Source organism: Pinus tabuliformis, chromosome 2_2 (assembly GCF_031772625.1).
Source record: "Pinus tabuliformis cultivar Carrire ecotype Pingquan chromosome 2_2, CPIR1, whole genome shotgun sequence".
In the NCBI taxonomy this organism is placed as follows: domain Eukaryota; kingdom Viridiplantae; phylum Streptophyta; class Pinopsida; order Pinales; family Pinaceae; genus Pinus; species Pinus tabuliformis.
The window spans coordinates 506276518-506294910 of NC_142300.1; the positions used below are offsets into that span (position 1 = coordinate 506276518).

At 35.6% G+C, this 18393-nt stretch overlaps 1 protein-coding gene across 1 annotated transcript; it reads left to right on the forward strand.

Annotated features, from left to right (window-relative positions):
- Window positions 1-1061: 1061 nt before the first annotated feature.
- Window positions 1062-2233, forward strand: LOC149193581 (putative UPF0481 protein At3g02645). The gene is made up of 2 exons (XM_089407362.1): window positions 1062-1629; window positions 1713-2233. The coding sequence occupies exons 1-2, from the start codon at window positions 1062-1064 to the stop codon at window positions 2231-2233; spliced, it is 1089 nt and encodes a 362-aa protein (XP_089263488.1).
- The last annotated feature ends 16160 nt before the right edge of the window (window positions 2234-18393 follow it).

The following is an 18393-nucleotide window of genomic DNA, read 5'->3' on the forward strand; positions in this document are numbered from 1 at the left end:
TATTTAGTTTCTCTAAAAGTTATTTTTGTATGAAATAAGTTAATTAGTTAATATGAACCTATTATTTAATGGAGTTGTCTATAAGCTATTTTTTTAGAGTTTTCTGTGTTGGAATCTAGTGGAAAAATTGAGGTGAAATCTTGATTTGTATTAGTTAAAATAATTTTTTGACTGTATATATGGATTCATCAACATTAAAAATCCTATGGCACTTCTATTGCACAGGATGTACCCATCAATCTTGTGATTTCAATGAATTCCGACAGGATTTTAGAGAAATTAAACCAGAAAAACATACAGAAAATCCACCCAAAAAACTTCCAAAATATCGCACTAAAGACAATTCCTTACTTAATATATCTAAATTTAATGAAGTGTGAAAGCTTTCCCTTTAATATTATTTGCAAAGAGTGTAGTTTTCAACTCAAAGAGTGTAGTTTTCCTTCTATAATATAATAATGACGAGTCATATAAAAACAAAAATAAATCAAATACAATATATTAAAATACAATACCACCGAACCAATGAAGTCCCTATAAGACTGCAGATACATCTCCGAACTTTGCCATACTATGTTGTTCAAATTAAGTAATCTCTCCATGTATTACAAGAAGAAGAGGACGAGAATGTAAAAGAGTTTTGCGTCTCGGTGTTTAATGTGCCGAAAGAGTTATTGGCAGAGAAGCCGGAAGCCTACATTCCTCAAATGCTTTCCATCGGCCCCTTTCACCACCGGAACTCTGAGCTCCACTATATGGACCGCTACAAATTGGCAGCTGCTTACAGATTTGAGAAAAAAATGAAGGGACCAGCAAAGTTTCGGTCTGTCGTTGTGGAAGAATTTAAAAAATACGACTGGCAAATCCGGAGCTGCTATCACATGGTCGTGGACTATAAGGAAGAGACCTTGGCGTGGATCATGGCTCTGGACGCCGTCTTCCTTCTTGAATGTTAGCAGTTTTATGTGAGGCACGCTGACCAAAGCTCTCACTGGGAAGTCAAGCCCCTGGGACGCGAGACTGGCACCAGTGCCCTCTACAATTCCATTTTCAAAGATTTGATGAAGCTCGAAAACCAATTGCCGCTTTTTCTACTGAGAAAGCTTCTGGACTTGAAGTTGGGTTGTAAAGTTGAGGCAGAGGAGAGGTTATCCAGCCTGCTACGTCTGGTTTTCGAAGAAATATCGCCTTTCAGTTTCAAGTTGCCTGATAGTTCAAATCTCCGTATAAAGGAAAGACGGCACATGCTGGAGGCGCTGTACTACTGTATTGTCCCTGTTTCCAACATTGAAATTCCAATTCGATTTGAGGAAGAAAACGATGCTCCTTATCCAGCAGACATGTCAACCGTTACTCCAATTCTAATTGAGGAAGAAATTGATTCGCCTGATTCAGCGGATAATCCAACCGTTACAGATGATTCGACTAATTCAGAGGATAATTCAACCGTTACAGAAGCCTTCAGTTCGCTCTGGGACATTCTCCCCTCTATTAAAGTTGGCCCCTTTCGATTTCTCACCCAATTGCTTCGTCAATTTCTTAACTGGGGGCCTGCGCAAGTTGGGATGAAGTTGCCGTTGCAAGTTTTTCTGAGTTCGTTTAAGAGAATCAATAAAGATGCAATGGGAAGTGGGAAGAATCCTCTATTAAGATCATACCGCCCTCTCGATACGAACTGAATATTCCTTCTGTGGCCGATTTATATTTTGCAGGAGTGAAATTCTCTCCTGCTGATGGTGACCTCACCACAATCAAATTTGACGAGAAAACTGCAACGCTTTACCTCCCCAAAGTAAAGTTGGATACCAACACAGAGGTAATCCTCAGAAATCTGGTGGCATTCGAAGCTTCCGCTGCGTCTGGTGCGCTTGTTTTCAAGCGATATATCGATTTCATGAACGGTATGATCGACGGAGTAAAAGATGTGAAATTGTTGAGAGAGAGCGGAATTATTTGTAACTACCTCCACAGTGACGCAGAGGTTGCCTGCCTGTGGAACAGCATGGGTAAGTGCGTTCGTGTGACAGAAGCTGGATATTTAGACAAAGTTATAAAAGATTTAAATCGATATTATAGTAGAAAATGGAAAGTTCGGATGGCAGAGTTTGTGAATAATTATATATTCAGTTCGTGGAAATTCATCTCTCTTGTAGCTGCTGCGATACTTCTGATCATCACTTGTTTGCAAGCGTACTGCTCTGTCTATGATTGCAAAAGCTGGATGACGCAGTAGAGGTACGCAGCAGTATCTTGAAAGTGCGCAGCACTGAAATGCAGGAGTGCCGTTTACAATATTTATGTTTGTCTTTCTGTGGGGTTGTGGAATGATTTGGGCGTTGCCAGAATCCTGCTGTTGTTAGAGGTGAACACGTTACATCAAATCCGATATAATTGTGTTTAGTGTTTGGAGTTTATCCTGGTGGATTCCAACAGAGAAGTATGAAGTGGTAAAAATCAATTTGAAAGAGGAGGATAATTTCTCTGTTTGTTTTCCATATGGTATTTTACGCACATCCGTAACAGAGTGCGGTTAAAAAGAGTGGCTTTTCACGCCAAGTTTGGTTATGTGAATCAGTGATATGAGGTTCAACTGTAAGTTTCCAGGGTGTAATCCATGAGATGAAGGTTCAAATTTCATTGAGTATATATATGACCTGTTCTGTCTTGGTTAGAAGAGTAGGCGACCCCATAGCGGACGCCTCGGTTCTTGTTGAGACATAAGTTTCCTGCTATTGTGCAGCTTGCAGGCTGTTGCAAGTGGCGTAGTAAATCTTTTGATTTGTGTATACTCCTATGAATATTCTAGAATATTTAGTGGAGGTAAAATCAGTACCATCCACTTAATATCTGGGGTATTTAATAGCTAACGAAAAACATTTAACATCTCTCATTGTTGTTCTGGGAGACTCCCTCATTCTTAATCAACATTTGGTGAATAGTTCCTTTCCAAGGGGAAAGATATTAGAAAGTTTCCATTCAGACCGTACTAATCATATATTATATATAGATATATATATGAATGATTTATTATATATAGATATATGTGATTGATTTATATATATTAGTATAAGTATATAAATTAAATTATTAGGAAATTTATACAACAATTTAAAAATTAAAATATTTATTATAAAGATTTATTTTATTTTATTATGGAAAGTTTTTGTTTGTTTATTTGCAACCAAAGTTTTTAAAAATTATATTTCAGAGATTCATTATTATGAATATGTTTTGCTTGTGTATTTGCAAAAGAGTTCTTAACACAATTTCATCCACTAATATAATGGTTTATCAAGACTACATGCTCAATATGACATGTTCTGACACTACATTTTCCTTGATTAATTAATTTAAGATAAATTAATTTAAAACGCACTAATATAAATATTACTATTACTATGAATATTTAAACATATTTCATTAAGTTTAAATTTCTGTCATTCTCTTAACAATTACAAATAATTAAATAAAAATTATTAAAAACCTATTATAAAATAAATTACCTTGTAAAAATAATAAAAAACCTATTATAAAATAAAAACCCCTATTAAAAATAAATAAATAAAATATTTTTGGCTATCTCTAATCTTTACATTAAAATTTGGGCTTCCCAAAGTAGTGACTTAGTCCGGCCAAAAACCAGGAATCTAAATCCCAACGCAATACATCCTTCGTCCTTTATGAAATTGAGTTCACAAGAGACATAAACTAGCAATTGCACCAAATGTTGCAAAGGAAATGCCGCAAGGCATAAATTGAAGAAGAATCCTACCATATAAAACATCATTGAAAATAAAAATTCTGGCGGATTGTAGATTCTAGAGAGTACTCCCTAAATTTTGATCCTTTTTGAAGGGGATTATTGAGAGAAATCACTATATATTTCTAGAGGGCTCTCGCCAGATATCATATACATTTGTTACACAACGCATGGAAACAAGTTGTATCCACATTTCATAAAAATATATATCAGGGTTTTGCAAATTATCAAGGTGGAGTTTTCCATATTTTTTCTCACTACACTAACCCTAGTCTGTTTGGAATGGCCATGAGATGTTTAAGTATGCAAGTAAGAAATTGCACAAAATTCATGAACTGATTTGCTACCAATTCCTTTGATAAGCTTGCCAATGGTTGAACTAAAATAAAAGGACATATAATTGCATTGAAACAGGAAACAAAATGCAATTTAGTTTTTCGGATTAAAAATGAAAATGATGTTATTACATCATTTCATCATCGTTACTAATACAATGGTATAAGTGAAGCAATCCTCAGAGAAATGTAGATAATTCATTTAATTAAAGCAACTTAATGGGGAAATGCCTGCGAGGCCATTAGACCTACAACTCTCACATGAGAGGAGTTGTTGTCCCCAACCGACCATCGTCCCTTGAAAAATTTGGGTACGCTCTAGCCTTCCTAGGGATGAGTCCTCTGTCCTCGCCCTTCATTCATCCTAAAAATCACTGCAACATAGATGAAAGCATTACACAACATAGAAAGATTATACCTCATGAGACAAGTCTCAGTAACATAAATAGGAATTACTAGGGATCTTGCACAATAGTAAAACTCTTTGACATGCGATCCAAATTTTCGTGCATTAGCCAAAGCTTGGTAATCAAGTTTTCAAAACAGATGCAGAAATTCATTTAGCATCTATTATTGAAAGAATGAAAGTGCAAAGTGAACCTCTAGGAGAAAATTGAGAAAATCGTTTGTAAAGTTTAAACTATATAAAGTAGAGTGGCAACTAACAATGTGTTCATTGACATGATTGGGAAAATTATTTGAATTGAAGTTAATGATTGAGATTCAAAACCCACTTCAGCCATCCAAGGAAAGCAATAATGTATGTGGTACCAGACAAAGTTATCAAAACCGGAACCAAAAAATCCAAACTATCACACTAGACTGGAACCAAGAATAAAACTGGTTTGAAAAACTGCTTGACTTCAAATACTGGAAAAAGGAGAAAATTTTCATAAAATAACATATATATTCCTGTATGTCACATAAATCCAAAACATTCAATTCCAAATATGCAAATCTTTCTCAAGTATTTAGCATGTAAGGGTAAAAATAATCTTACTCGAATTAGAAGTTACCACATCAGAGAGAAAGGTGTTGTAACTTGTTATTCTATAGAAAATTATAATCTTAATCTTGTAAAACATGTTTTAAAGCTGTTACCTTATTTAATTACTTATGTTAGAAGACTCATGTAAAATATTTCAAATGCATTAGCATATTTAATTCTAACATCAAATATTATTTCTACAAATTACATATTGCATTCCAGTGAATTCTTCAGGATTATTTCTACCAATTACATAGTAACATACTGCATTCGAGTGGATTCTCCAGGCTAGAGTGTTCTAGAGAATTGTAAAGAGATTCACTATAGATTTTAGAGAGTACTTCGTAAATTTCGATCCTTTCTGGAGGATTATATATTCTAGAGAGTACTCCCTAAATTTTGATCCTTTCTGAAGGATTATTGAGAGAAAACACTATATATTTCTAGAGGGCTCTCCCCAGATATCATATACATTTGTTACACAATCCATGGAAACAAGTTGTATCCAGATTTCATAAAAGGATATATCAGGGCTTCACTAATTATCAAGGTGGGGTTTTCCATATTTTATCTCACTACACTAACCCTAGTCTGTTTGGAATGGCCATGAGAAGTTTAAGTATGCAAGTAAGAAATTGCACAAAATTCATGAACTAATTTGCTACCACTTCCTTCGACAAGTTTGCCAATAGTTGAACTGAAATAAAAGGACATATAATTGAACTGAAACATGCAACAAAATGCAATTAAGTTTTTTGGATTAAAAATTCAAATGACATTATTGCATCATTTCATAATCGTTACTAATATAATGGTATAAGGGAAGCAATCCTTAGAGAAATGTAGAGAATTCTTTTAATTAAAGCAGATTAATGGGAAAATGTCTACCATACCATTATACCTTCAATTTTCATATGAGACGACCTATTGTCCCCAACCCACCGTCACCTAAAAAATTTGGGTACGCTCTAGCCGTCTTGGGGATGAGTCCCTAGTACCTTCCCTTCAATCTTCCTGAAAATCACCGCAACATAGATGCAAATGTTACATAAAATAGCAAGATTATACCTAATGAGACAAATCTCAGTAACATAAATAGGATTTAGTTGAGATCCTGCAATCTTATAAGTAAAATTATGTTCACATATACAATTGGCTGACTAAGGATATCTTCCAGGAACTCCTCTCATTAACGAGAACCGAAATAAACCAATTGAGGATGACATGCCTGACGCCCTAACTATCTTCCCATTCAAGATTGACGCACCTCTGTATCTAGATTCAAAGTTCAAGGTTAACAACTGAATCCACCCAAACAACAACTGAGTATCTATATGGATGGATTTGGGAACCAAACCCATTGTACAATTCAATATGTTTTAAGTATGGTACAACAATTGACCTGTTTTTATTTGATCAAACTATCAATGTCTAGAGGAGCATATTTATGCATGATGATGTTGCTTTCATGAAAAGAAACGCAACATTCAAAGATTTATTCATTGTTGTTTTTTCACTAATGAATATAGAGAATTTGCATTAGAGGACATGTGAAATTCACCTTGATGAACAACAGAAATATAATTTTGAGAGAGAAAGAATAGGAAAATAATTATTGGACATGCATCATATAGTGCCTACTAAAAGCCCTTTGTCTATCTAGTAGTATGATAGCATAGTTTGTGCTCTGGAGAGCATCAAACTAGAAATCAGAAGGTTGCATGTTCTATTCACAATCACCGCATTGCAGATTTTGTAATTCATTCTTCAAAAAGTTTGTTGAACTGAATAGATAAATGAAGGAAATCCCAGGAATTAGTATGACAAAAGAAAAGCTTATTCTACATGCCAAACTATAACACTCAAACAGGCATTTGTCAAATACTTGTAACAGAAGGTGAAACTCAATGACTTCATCAGTAACTTAAGTTTATCTACAATTAATTCTTTCAATGTATTTCCATTTATTCCAACATTATTGTGGCAAAGGACACAAGATATTTAGAATCAAATCGTGATCAAGGAGCCTGAATCTTGACTATTTTCTCAATCATCCTTGGCTGGCTTCATTTCACTCTTTATTTCTTGAATTTCACTCTTTATTCCTTGACTAGCCAACTCCCAAGAATGTGACTCAGTTCAGAGAACTTGATAGAATATCCAATTTATATAGGAAGTTTTGTCAAGGGTTTTGGAAGCATCATGACACACCCTCACTGATCCTACCAATAAGGATCGATTTAAATGGACAAAGGGGGTAGAGGGGCTACCTTCTTATCTATGAAAACTGTAACACTCAAGCAGGCATCTGTCAAATACTTGTAACAGAAGGTGAAACTACAAGACTTCATTAGTAACTTAAGTTTGTCTATAATTATTTCTCTCAGTATATTCATTTATCCCAACATTATTGTGGCAAAAGACACAAGATATTTAGAATGAAAAACTGTTAGTTTTGCTTCCTATCAAATTGTGATCAAGGAACCTGAAGCCTAACAATTTTCTCAATCATCCAGGGCTGGCTCTGTTTCACTCTTTATTTCTTGAATTTCACTCCTTATTCCTTGACTGGCCAACTCCCAAGAATGTGACTATGAGTCATTTGAGAGAACTTGATAGAATATACATTTTATATAGGAAGTTTTGTCAAGGGTTTTGAGGATTGATTTAAATGGATGGAGGCCATAGAGGGGCTACCTTCTTACAAATGAAAAAGGCCTAGCCCTGTATTTGCACTGCGAGACTTCTCGCGGACTTTTGAAGTGAAATATGACACTTTGAGCACTGACATAAACAATGTGGTCATGGAAAGTCATCAACCCATTGCCTTTCAAAGTAGAAATTGACAGACAAGGAGAAGTTGTTATGCATCTATGATAAGGAAATGTTGGCCCTTATGCATGTTGTGCAAAAATTCAAGCCACATTTATTGGGACAACAATTCAAAATTACAACAAATCATGAAATGTTGAAGTATTTAGTATCTTAGTGGAATTTTAGTGAACCAGTAGGAAAGTAAACTACAAGGTTTTTACTTTGCAATTCAGTACAAAAAAGAAATAAATAATGCCTCAGCAGATTTCTTATCTATGCAACCTAAGCTACATGCCATATCTATGGTAGCACTGGGATGGAGAAAAACATTATTCGCTGAATATGAAAATATTCAAAGGATTAGAGTTTTGCTAATATGCTAAAAAACTCAAAAAGGACCCATGATAAAGGCAATGGGTATACATTTTCAGGCAACCTCATTTTTTATATGAATTGCACATCTCTAGTATAGAAATCTAGATTTTAAGAATGCAATGATAAAATAATGCTATTCCTCACCTACTGCTGGTCAATTATGGTAAGCTGCAAGACAATGAATTGGGTCTATCCTGATTTAATACTAAATAGTGATGTATCAAGGTATTCAAGATCCATCCTATCTTGCTTCATTCAAATGCATCAATTGATACTTGGGCAAGCCCATATGAAAATCATAGAATATATATCGTAGGTAACAACGAATACCGTGACTAAAAGTTATAAAGGGAATAAATTATAATACATTAACACTCACCAATAACACTCACGATACTAATGGCCCTTATAACCTGCCTAACGCAACTATAATAAACCACTAGAGTTTGCCTAATTCGAGCAAGAAATTAACAAAGAAAGGTACACATAAAGAATCATGGTAATATGAATGCAAATACTAGAAGCAGGAGGAATAAGGCCAATACTAGGAATGTGTATTTGATTTAAGAAAATACAGAAGGATGGTAGCATACCAACCTTAGGTCCTCCATCGCGATGGCCACGCTTCGAGCAGATTGGTGATCAGACCAGTGGGCTACATACCTTGAAATGGTTGGATGGAAGCGACCCACCCTGACTTCTCTCTAATGTCAAGCAACTTTGGTAGTTGACCATTCATTACATTATAATTAGGTGCACATTAGGTCATCATCTCAATAAACATCTTCTCACCATTGGCATTCAACGAACAAGGGCATGAGAGGGTCTTTACTTTGAAATTCAATACAAGGGCATGAGAGGGTCTTTACTTTGAAATTCAATACAAGGGCATGAGAGGGTTTTTATTTTGAAATTCAATAAAATAAGGGCATAAAAATTCCTCTAGCTCAGATTTCTTATCTATGCTATCTAAGCAGATTTCTTATTGGGTGCAAAGTGCTTGATCAGCTCAATAAAAATTTGCTCATCATTGGTATCCCAAGCAACAAGAATGTCCAAATTCATATGAATTTGTTTCAAGTTAATATTCTATAGAATGAAAGGAAAGAGCCTACCCTAAACTACTCATTAGAACAAATCACATACTTAGAATTTGCCTCGCCTTAGAGTAAACAAAAATGCTAACCCCTGCCAAGTATTTGAACCTTCTTTTCTTGGCTATGCTAGGCCAACCCAAGCACACCTAGTGCGGGTTCATCCTAGACAACTTGCTTAAACTTAGATAGGTAAGGACACCATCTGTGAAACCATATATTTTTTAAATAGGTCTTGATTAGATATGTTTTCTTACATAATGTGGTCTTTCTGAATCCAAATGTCTTCCTACAGGTCCTGCTCTAGTGTTCTTTTTCCTACCTGGTGTGTTTCCATGTAATGCAGGCCTAGCCTGGCAGGTCTCATTCCATCCATCTTAGATTGGATACCAGCAATGTCTCTCTAGGACTATTAAGTCTATCCATACTCTTTAAAACCACTTTGTTCAAGTTGTTTCAGAAAAATAATAAATGGAGATTAATGAATATGATTGTTACATGGCATTGAATGGTTAATAATCTCACACCAAGTGTGTTACATTATAAGCTTAGCCCATTAGTTTATAAGCTCAACATCATTTGGATTTTAGGTTACTCAGCCTAATAAGAAACATCCAACTACCAGATTCTGTTTGCAAAATGTGGGGACTAAAAGAATTATAATAAAATTGGAAAAAAAATTAATCAACCTATTGAACATGCACAAATAGTTTATAAAAAAATTATTCTGAAAACCCCAAAATTTTCCTTTTAGTTTAAGCATTAGAAGGCTTCTATATGAGACAACAAGAATAGTTTTCAGTGAATTTGCCACCACCTTTGAGATCATCTTATAGACTATATTACAGAACAATTTTCCTAAAGCCATCCAGGAAGTTAGCATTTTATATCTTTGGATTCTTGGAAAAAAAGGTGTTGTCAAAATCTGTGAGGAATCTCTCAGATCTTCTTGATTCTTCCACCACTCTCCAGGACCCCCCTTAATGATGTCACATCATTCCTATAAAATATAAGTCCAGAAGCCAACCAAACCAAGAGCTTTGTTCTTCTTCGTTGAGAAAAGTGTTAACTAAACTTCTTCTAATTTCAATTCCTCTTGTTCCTCTTCCGAATCAATTTATCTTTCTAATTTTCTTCTAATCCTTAAAGAGTCTTCCATTTGAGAGTAAGAGGCATTTCATTTTATCGACTAGTATATTTGCAATGAAAAAATTGAGTGTTCTTGTCACCTTTCTTCAACTAGGGTTACCCTATATTTATACTTTGAGAGAATGTGCTCCTCTCTGTGAACTTTGTCAAGGTCCTCAGAGTCGAGCCTTTGAGAAGGTCCTTTGACAATCCTTACCCTGGATCTCTATTTTCAATTCATCCATATTTTTTCCTATGGCTTCTTTATTCTTAAAAATGCCACCAGAAGCTTCTCTATTTCAATGTGTCAGACCAGGAAGTAACTCCTCAAAACAACTCATTAATATTCATTCAGGTTGGTCTTTATTATATACATGAGGGAGAGACTGTTAATTTCATCTCCCGGTGACTATTCATATTTCCTATTATTTATTTACATCAATTTCAGTTATTTCACCCAATCCTGATGATTAGGTTTCAACATTCCCCCCCAATTTGAAGGGATGTTGGTGAGTCCAAGCATCATTCTGAATCTTTCAAGCTTTTCTCTTCCAAGTGCTTTGGTGAAGATGTCTGCAATTTGCTCATTAGTGGAACAATGTCATAGATGGATTGTTTTGGCTTCAACATGATGTTGAGTCAGATGATATTTAGTATTGATGTGCTTCGTTCGATCATGGAACTTTGGGTTCTTGGCCAACTTTATTGCCGAGGTATTGTCAATCATGAGTGGAGTCGATTGTACTTGTTTTACCTACAAATATTCAAGAATTTTCCTGAGCCACACAATTTCTTTTGTTGCCTTAGCTGCGGCCACATATTTTGCCTCTGTTGTGGAATATGTTGGAACTGATTATTTGTGTGATCTCCAGGAGACAGCTCCTAATCCAAGACTCATAGCATAACCTGAAGTAGATACCCCAGTTTCTTTGTCTCCATCGAAGTCTGAATCAGAGTATCCAATCAAGCTAAAGTCGTCCACTTGTGTATGCTTGATTCCAAAGTCTTGAGTTCCCTTCAAGTACCTTAGAACTCTTTTTGCAGCAGACCAATGTCCCTCACAAGGCTTTTGTACAAACCTGGAGAGGATTCCAACAGCAAATGAAATGTTTGGTATGGTAGTAGTTAGGTAGTTGAGACTTCCTACAAGATGTCTATACTTTGTTGCATCCTTAAATTCTTTTCCTTCAATGGATGTGAGCTTTAAGTTTTGTTCCATGGAGTAGTAAGAGGATTGCATTCTTTCATGCCAAACATGTTCAATAGATCTCCAATGTACTTCTTTTGAGAGAGGAATATGGACTTCCAATGTTGAGTTACTTCAATACCAATATAGTAAGGAACATAGCCCAAATCAGTCATTTCAAAACCTTTCCTCAATTCCTTCTTTGTGGATGTAATGTAGCTTTCATTGTTCCCTGTCATCAAAATATCATCTACATATACCACAAGATATACAACTATTTTGCCAACTTTCTTGACAAATAAAGTTGCATCATCAAGATCATAATGTTTGAAATTGAGTTTCAAAAGATGCTCAGTTAGTTTCTCATACCAAGCTTGTGGTGCTTGTTTGAGGCCATACAAGGATTTCACAAGTTTGCATACATTAAAATGGGCTACCATTCAGACACTCTTTGCCCTAACAGCTCAAAACGGTTGGAAAGTCTCCTCATAATCGACCCCTTCCTTCTGTGCAAAACCTTTTGCCACAAGCCCGGCTTTGTGCTTGTCAAGTGAGCCATCAGCTTTATACTTGTTCTTGTAGATCCACTTGCAGCCAATTGGTTTGGTTCCTAATGGAGGATCAACCAGCTTCCAAATGCTATTCTTTATCAAGGCATCATACTCCTTTTGCATCGCTTCTTTCAATTCATCATGAGAAGCAGCTTCTTTGAAGGAAGTTGGTTCGAAATCTGTAGACAAATTCAATTCACAATCATAAGAAACATCCATATCAACAGGTGAATCAGAGTCATCTACATCACCTCCATTTTGCCAGTTTGAATTTCTAGTTCCTGTCTTTCCAACCTCATCAGGATGAACACTTTCAAGTGTCTTTGTCAGCCACTTTGGGGGACCTTTCTCTTGGGGATCCAGGTTGCTCCGTTGATTGAGTTGGGACTGAATCAAGATTGAGTCTCCCAATTCTATCAATCACATCACTTAAAGTATCATCCATTGTTGGAGTTTCATGCAGGGGAGAGAGTGCTTCAGAAGAAGATTCCATAGGTTGACCTAGTATAGGAATCCCCCCTTCAAGATGTGGAATCTGATTATCAAATTCTTGAAATGATTTTGCATTTGCGAATCTATCCAAGCGATCAAATTGCCGCTCAACAACATTGTCAGTTTTGGATGTTTCAATAAAGATTACATCTCAAGATATAACAAACTTTTTATTGACTTCATCATAGAGACGGTATGATTTGGAGGTGTTTGAATACCCTAGGAAGATACACTTATGACTTCTTGCACCAAGTTTGTTTCTATGTACCTTTGGTATCAAGGCATAATAGGTGGAACCAGAGACCCTGAGATGCTTTACCAAAGGAATGTGCCCATACCACATTTCATAGGGAGTTTTTTTTTTGATACATTAGATGGACATCTATTCTTCATATATACAGCAACTAGAACTGCATCAGCCCAAAAAATCAATTTTACATTTTTGAAAAACATCATGGAGCGCACCATATTTGAGATTGTCCTATTCATTCTTTCAGCTACACCATTCTGTTGGGGATTGTAAGGCACAGTTATTTGATGTTTGGTCCCATGTTGGCGAATATAGTTTTCAAATTCATTTGAAGTATATTCTTTTCCGTTATAAATGCGAATAGAGCCAATATGAGATTGTGCATCATTTTCAATCCACGTATGAAAGTTCTTGAATGTTTGAAAAGCATAAGATTTGTTCTTCAATAAACAAACCCAACACATTCTGGTGTATTCATCCATAAATGTCATCATATATTTATTTCCATTTGCAAAAGGATTAGGCATTGGACCACATAAATCTAAATGAATGAGTTTAAGTTTTCTATGTGCTCTTGGATGTAAATCATGAAAATATTGTTTTCTATTCTTTCCTAGAATGCAAGCATCACATTGCTTAAGTTTCCTAGGAATTGTAGGCAAACCAGTAACACCATTTTTCTTCAACAAGCGGAGGCTGTCATAGTTCAAATCTCCAAATATAGCATGCCATAATAAACTTGATGGAAGTGTACCTTCTTCGTAATGAGAGTTGTATGAGAAATGTTGTGCACCTGGTGGATGTGGACCAAGGACAACAAGTTTCTCTTCAACTGTGGGAGATATAGAACATGATGCAGAAGAAAGTATAGAAGACCAGTCAATTTAAGCTTGATTGTGCCAAGCCCTGATGGCTTGATTCTTAATTGGTCTACAAAGTATACTGCTCCATCAACATTGTTAGTAAATTCTTCAAAAAAATCTTTTCTATGAGTCATGTGGCAAGTTGCTCCTGAATCAAGCAACCAATCTTTTTTCCAAGAAGCAAGTGAAGCATTAAATAAGTCTTCCTTTACTCCGATATTACATTATGCCACAACATAATGAGCAAATTTAGGTGCTTTACCTTTGTCTGTGACATTATTTTTACCTTTGGCTTGGTTTATTTGCTTCTCAATTTTGTCCCAAGGTAACTTGCATGTGGAGGCATCATGTGATCCATTTCTTTTGTAGCGTATGCAGTGCAAATCTTCCCTTTCTCCTTGAGAGTGTCTACCCCCCCTGCCTTTGAAATATCTTCCTCTTCCTCTTCGACCACCTCTTCCTCTGGAAGAATCTTGGGAAAGATTCTTTTCTTTATGAGCAAGGCACACAGCCTCTTCAGAAGAAGATATGATTGAATGCATTGTAAAATCTGAGTGCTGTAAAAAATACTTCTGCTGCTAAAAAATTGATTATGATATATGATATATGGAGACAGAGGTATTATGTGGTATTGTATCCCCTAGAACACATGCCATTGACCATCGAACACTTCAACGTATGTGTTGTTAATGGATTTCGACCATTAAAAAAGGACATACCAAACGACAACAATATTTGAATACAGTCAATGTAGAATGCAACACCATATCCACAGTTTAACGAATATCACTTTCCCATCACTCTAGCCTGGCTCAAACTCAAGCGTTAATCGACCAATTGCAGTGAAAATTGGAAGGATTTTTAGTGGATGCAACAAAATTGTTGCAACAGCTTCATAATAGGCATACACGGTCTAGCGTTCAACCAACCCAACAAAAATGACCAATGCACCAGGAGTTCAACGCATTTTTCAAGACTATTCAACACTGGAGTATGGTGAGGAGCGTTCAAAAAACAGCGTGGAGACAAAATATATTATAACAACGTATATATGAAATGGAGGAGTGTGTATATGATATTGGGATAGCATATATATTATAACAGTGTTTATATCATGGGATATGAAAAGAGCATGGAGACAACATATATATATGTCAGCATTTATGTCAAGCAAAGGAAAAAAGTTCAACGTAATAGAGGAGCCAAGGACAAGTGATGGTATGCTGTGACAAGGACTCCAATATTGGAAAGTTAACTGTGTAGAGTTGAGAAGGGTTGTAAACGTTGGAATATTGTCGAGATGTGAAGAAGATGCCTCCATCCACCAAGGCTGGCAATCTATTTTTAGATCCGTGAAAGCCTTGGCATCCCTTCCAGTTGGTATATAGCAGAAGGGATATGGGTTTTTTTTTTAAAGCATGGCAGTGAATTTGTCCTTCAAAAGTTTAAGTATTTGGGCCATGACAAACATTCTTTTATCCAAATTAAATAAGTTTATTCCACCATTCCTCTACTCTATCTTTGAAGTTAGGATGAAATATCTAAATGTTTACAAATATCAAAGGAAAAAATTTGGAAGCTAGATGTACCCAAATTTACTAATACCAGTCTATGTTTAGATTTGGAATTCTTGGGGATTAGGATTAAAAAAAAAGCTACCTGGAAACCACTAGGAATTTGCAAGAAATCTTTGTCCCTTCTGCATTGTGATTCCACTCCACCTTTCAATCAGTCCAAGTGAATCAATCCCTCATAGGAGTTGGATGCCAAAATCGGTCAGTTGAAATGAGGTCCACAAACTCTAGGTTGACTGAGTTGAATCCTAAGCCTCTGTTATTATCTGAATGTATAAGAGTTGCATTGAAATCTCTGTCAAGCACCATTTTTCTTCCTTCAAATGGATTGAAACGATTCCAAAAATTCCCAACATCTCTTCTTCAAATTTGGATCAGGAGCGTTGTAGACATCTTGTATAGAGAAAATATACACTGACCACATAACGATGGACTTGATAATGAATCCAAAACTGAGAACTGAAAATGTGATAAATATTCATCTTTGCAGCATCCCACAAAATAGAAAATCCCAAACTCATCTCTGCCTACTTCTTCAGAGTTGGTTGTTGTTTTAGCTTTTCAGCACTTCATTGCATTTCTCGATCCAAGTCAGTTCTTATGTCACTGTTGCCTCCTCTTTATTGCAGATTTTACTTGAATTATTTCATTCCCTTTTCTTGAGAGAGCATTGCAGAGCCAATCTTTAAAGCTACAAAATCCAACGTATTCTTGTCTAAGGCTTCTATGGTTTTCCTAGTGGAAGCTTCCTTGGGCTTTCTCATGTAAGGCATTTTAGGCTTCTTTGGCACGTACACAGGATTTGATCCATACACAAAAGACACAACCATCTCAAATTGTAGAATCCAAGATAGAATGAATTCAAGAAATGATGTTTGTTCATTAATGACCCAAAAAGATGAGAATGCAGGAAGCCAAATACATCCATCACAGTAAGTGCCTAAGACATATCCAAGAGAGATGCCAAAATAAAACTATCAAAACATATTTAGTTCAGGCATATATGTTTCTCGAAAAGCATTGACAATGAAAAAGGGAAAATGCGCAGAAAAAATCAAACTAAAATATGTGAATGCTTACATGATTAGTGGTTGATTAGTGTCTAATGCGGCGAGGCGAGTCATGTCTTGGATAGGCTTCCTTGGAGGGGTAATCACTATACATAACCTGAATTGGAAGAATAAGAGGATAATAGGGGAATTTTCTCCTTATTCCTCTTATATTCTTCTTCCTCACTCAGAGAAGAAGGATTAGTGCCTGCAACCATATTCAAATCCCTATTGAAATCAAAATTTGCTTCTAGGGTTCTATGAGTATATTCACCATTGTAGGTTTGGGTGTCGACATCCCCAGGTCTTAACACTAACAGAATCGTATGAATTAGTGATTGCAAGATTATTCAAATGCCTATTGAAATCAAAATTTTCTTCTAGGCTTCTATGAGTATATTCATCGCTTCACATTCGAGTGTCGACATCCCTAGGTCTTAACATTAACTGTATCGACAACACCTCTGCATTGTCTATCTGAAGCTTTTTTTGAGCATGGCCATTTCATGTCTTTGACACCTCTCCTCACTTAAAATGACACCCACGCTTGATAGATGCAAAATTGCTTTTTTTTTACTGCACTTCTTGCTGGAAGAGCATACCCCAATCTTACATGAGCTCTCACTTTTGCAATAGAGGTCAAAGACCTTATCTATAAAACAGAACAAAGAATAGCCACATATTTAATTCACTTATATATGTTTTCGGAAAAGCATTGATAAAGAAAAAGGGAAAATGTGTATAGAAAACCAACTAGAAGTTGTGAATACTAACGTGATTAGTGGATGATGCGACGAGGCAAGTGATGTCTTGGAGAGGCTTCCGAGGCTTCCTCGAATGTGGTAATCGCAATACAGAACCTGAACCGGAAGAATAAGAGGAAAATGGGGAATGTTCTCTTTAGAAGAAAAGAAGAAGAATTAGTTCTTGCAAGCTCAAGGTGAGGAAATTGTTCCTGCAATGTATTCATCCTTGAAAACCCTTGGATGCGCTTGAGCAAATGAAGAATTCTTGAAATGATGTAGTCAACTGAATAAATAACAGTTTGGGGGATAATAGTGAGATCCAATGGTTGATGATATTTTAATTGTCTAACAAGCCATCTGATGGTAGAGACTAGATCCACGTATCACCAAAGGAGAGTGAGTCTTAGACGGGAACACCTTATGGTGTAGTAAGCAATAACAAGTGTAACTCCTTATTAACATGGTTAATGGGTAACACTTCAACAATACCACATAACAAAATTATTTTTTAAAATCCATACATGTTTTAATTAAAATAAATAATTTTTGGAAATATAAAAGAGTTCTAGAAAAGGTTATAGATATACAGTTACTGATTTAAAAATATGTAATTTATACATAGAAAATAATTGATTTCATATCTTTCAGGAAAGTTTTAATGTTTCTAATTTTAAATAGTAAAATAAAAAATTATTTCGTTGATTGTATAGGAAAGAAAGAGAGGATAAATACAAATTTAACACACAAAACAATATGAGCTATGACTCTTCAATTGATTACATGAGCTTGATTCAACTTGAATTACAATGAACCCATCATCGGGTATTTATGTTTTTTCAGCTAGTGACTCTCGCAAAATAATTTCAACTTGCAAACACTCACTAAATTTGGACTTCTCTAAATGTAGACTGAACTCAAACTGACTCACACTTAACTTAGTTAAGTCACTCTACATATGGAATGCACTTAAGTCAACTTATTTTTTCATGCATCATTCGACTTAGATATTGCGATCTCGCTACATCTTCATGTGAGTGTAATTACAATTTCCAACACTCCCCCCTAATTACGACTATATGACTCAACACAACTCAAACATGACTCAACATGGCTCAATTATGTCTCCTAGGCTTACAATAGAAATTGACTCAACCATCATCAACCATGGTTGTTGGTCTATGTCTCAGC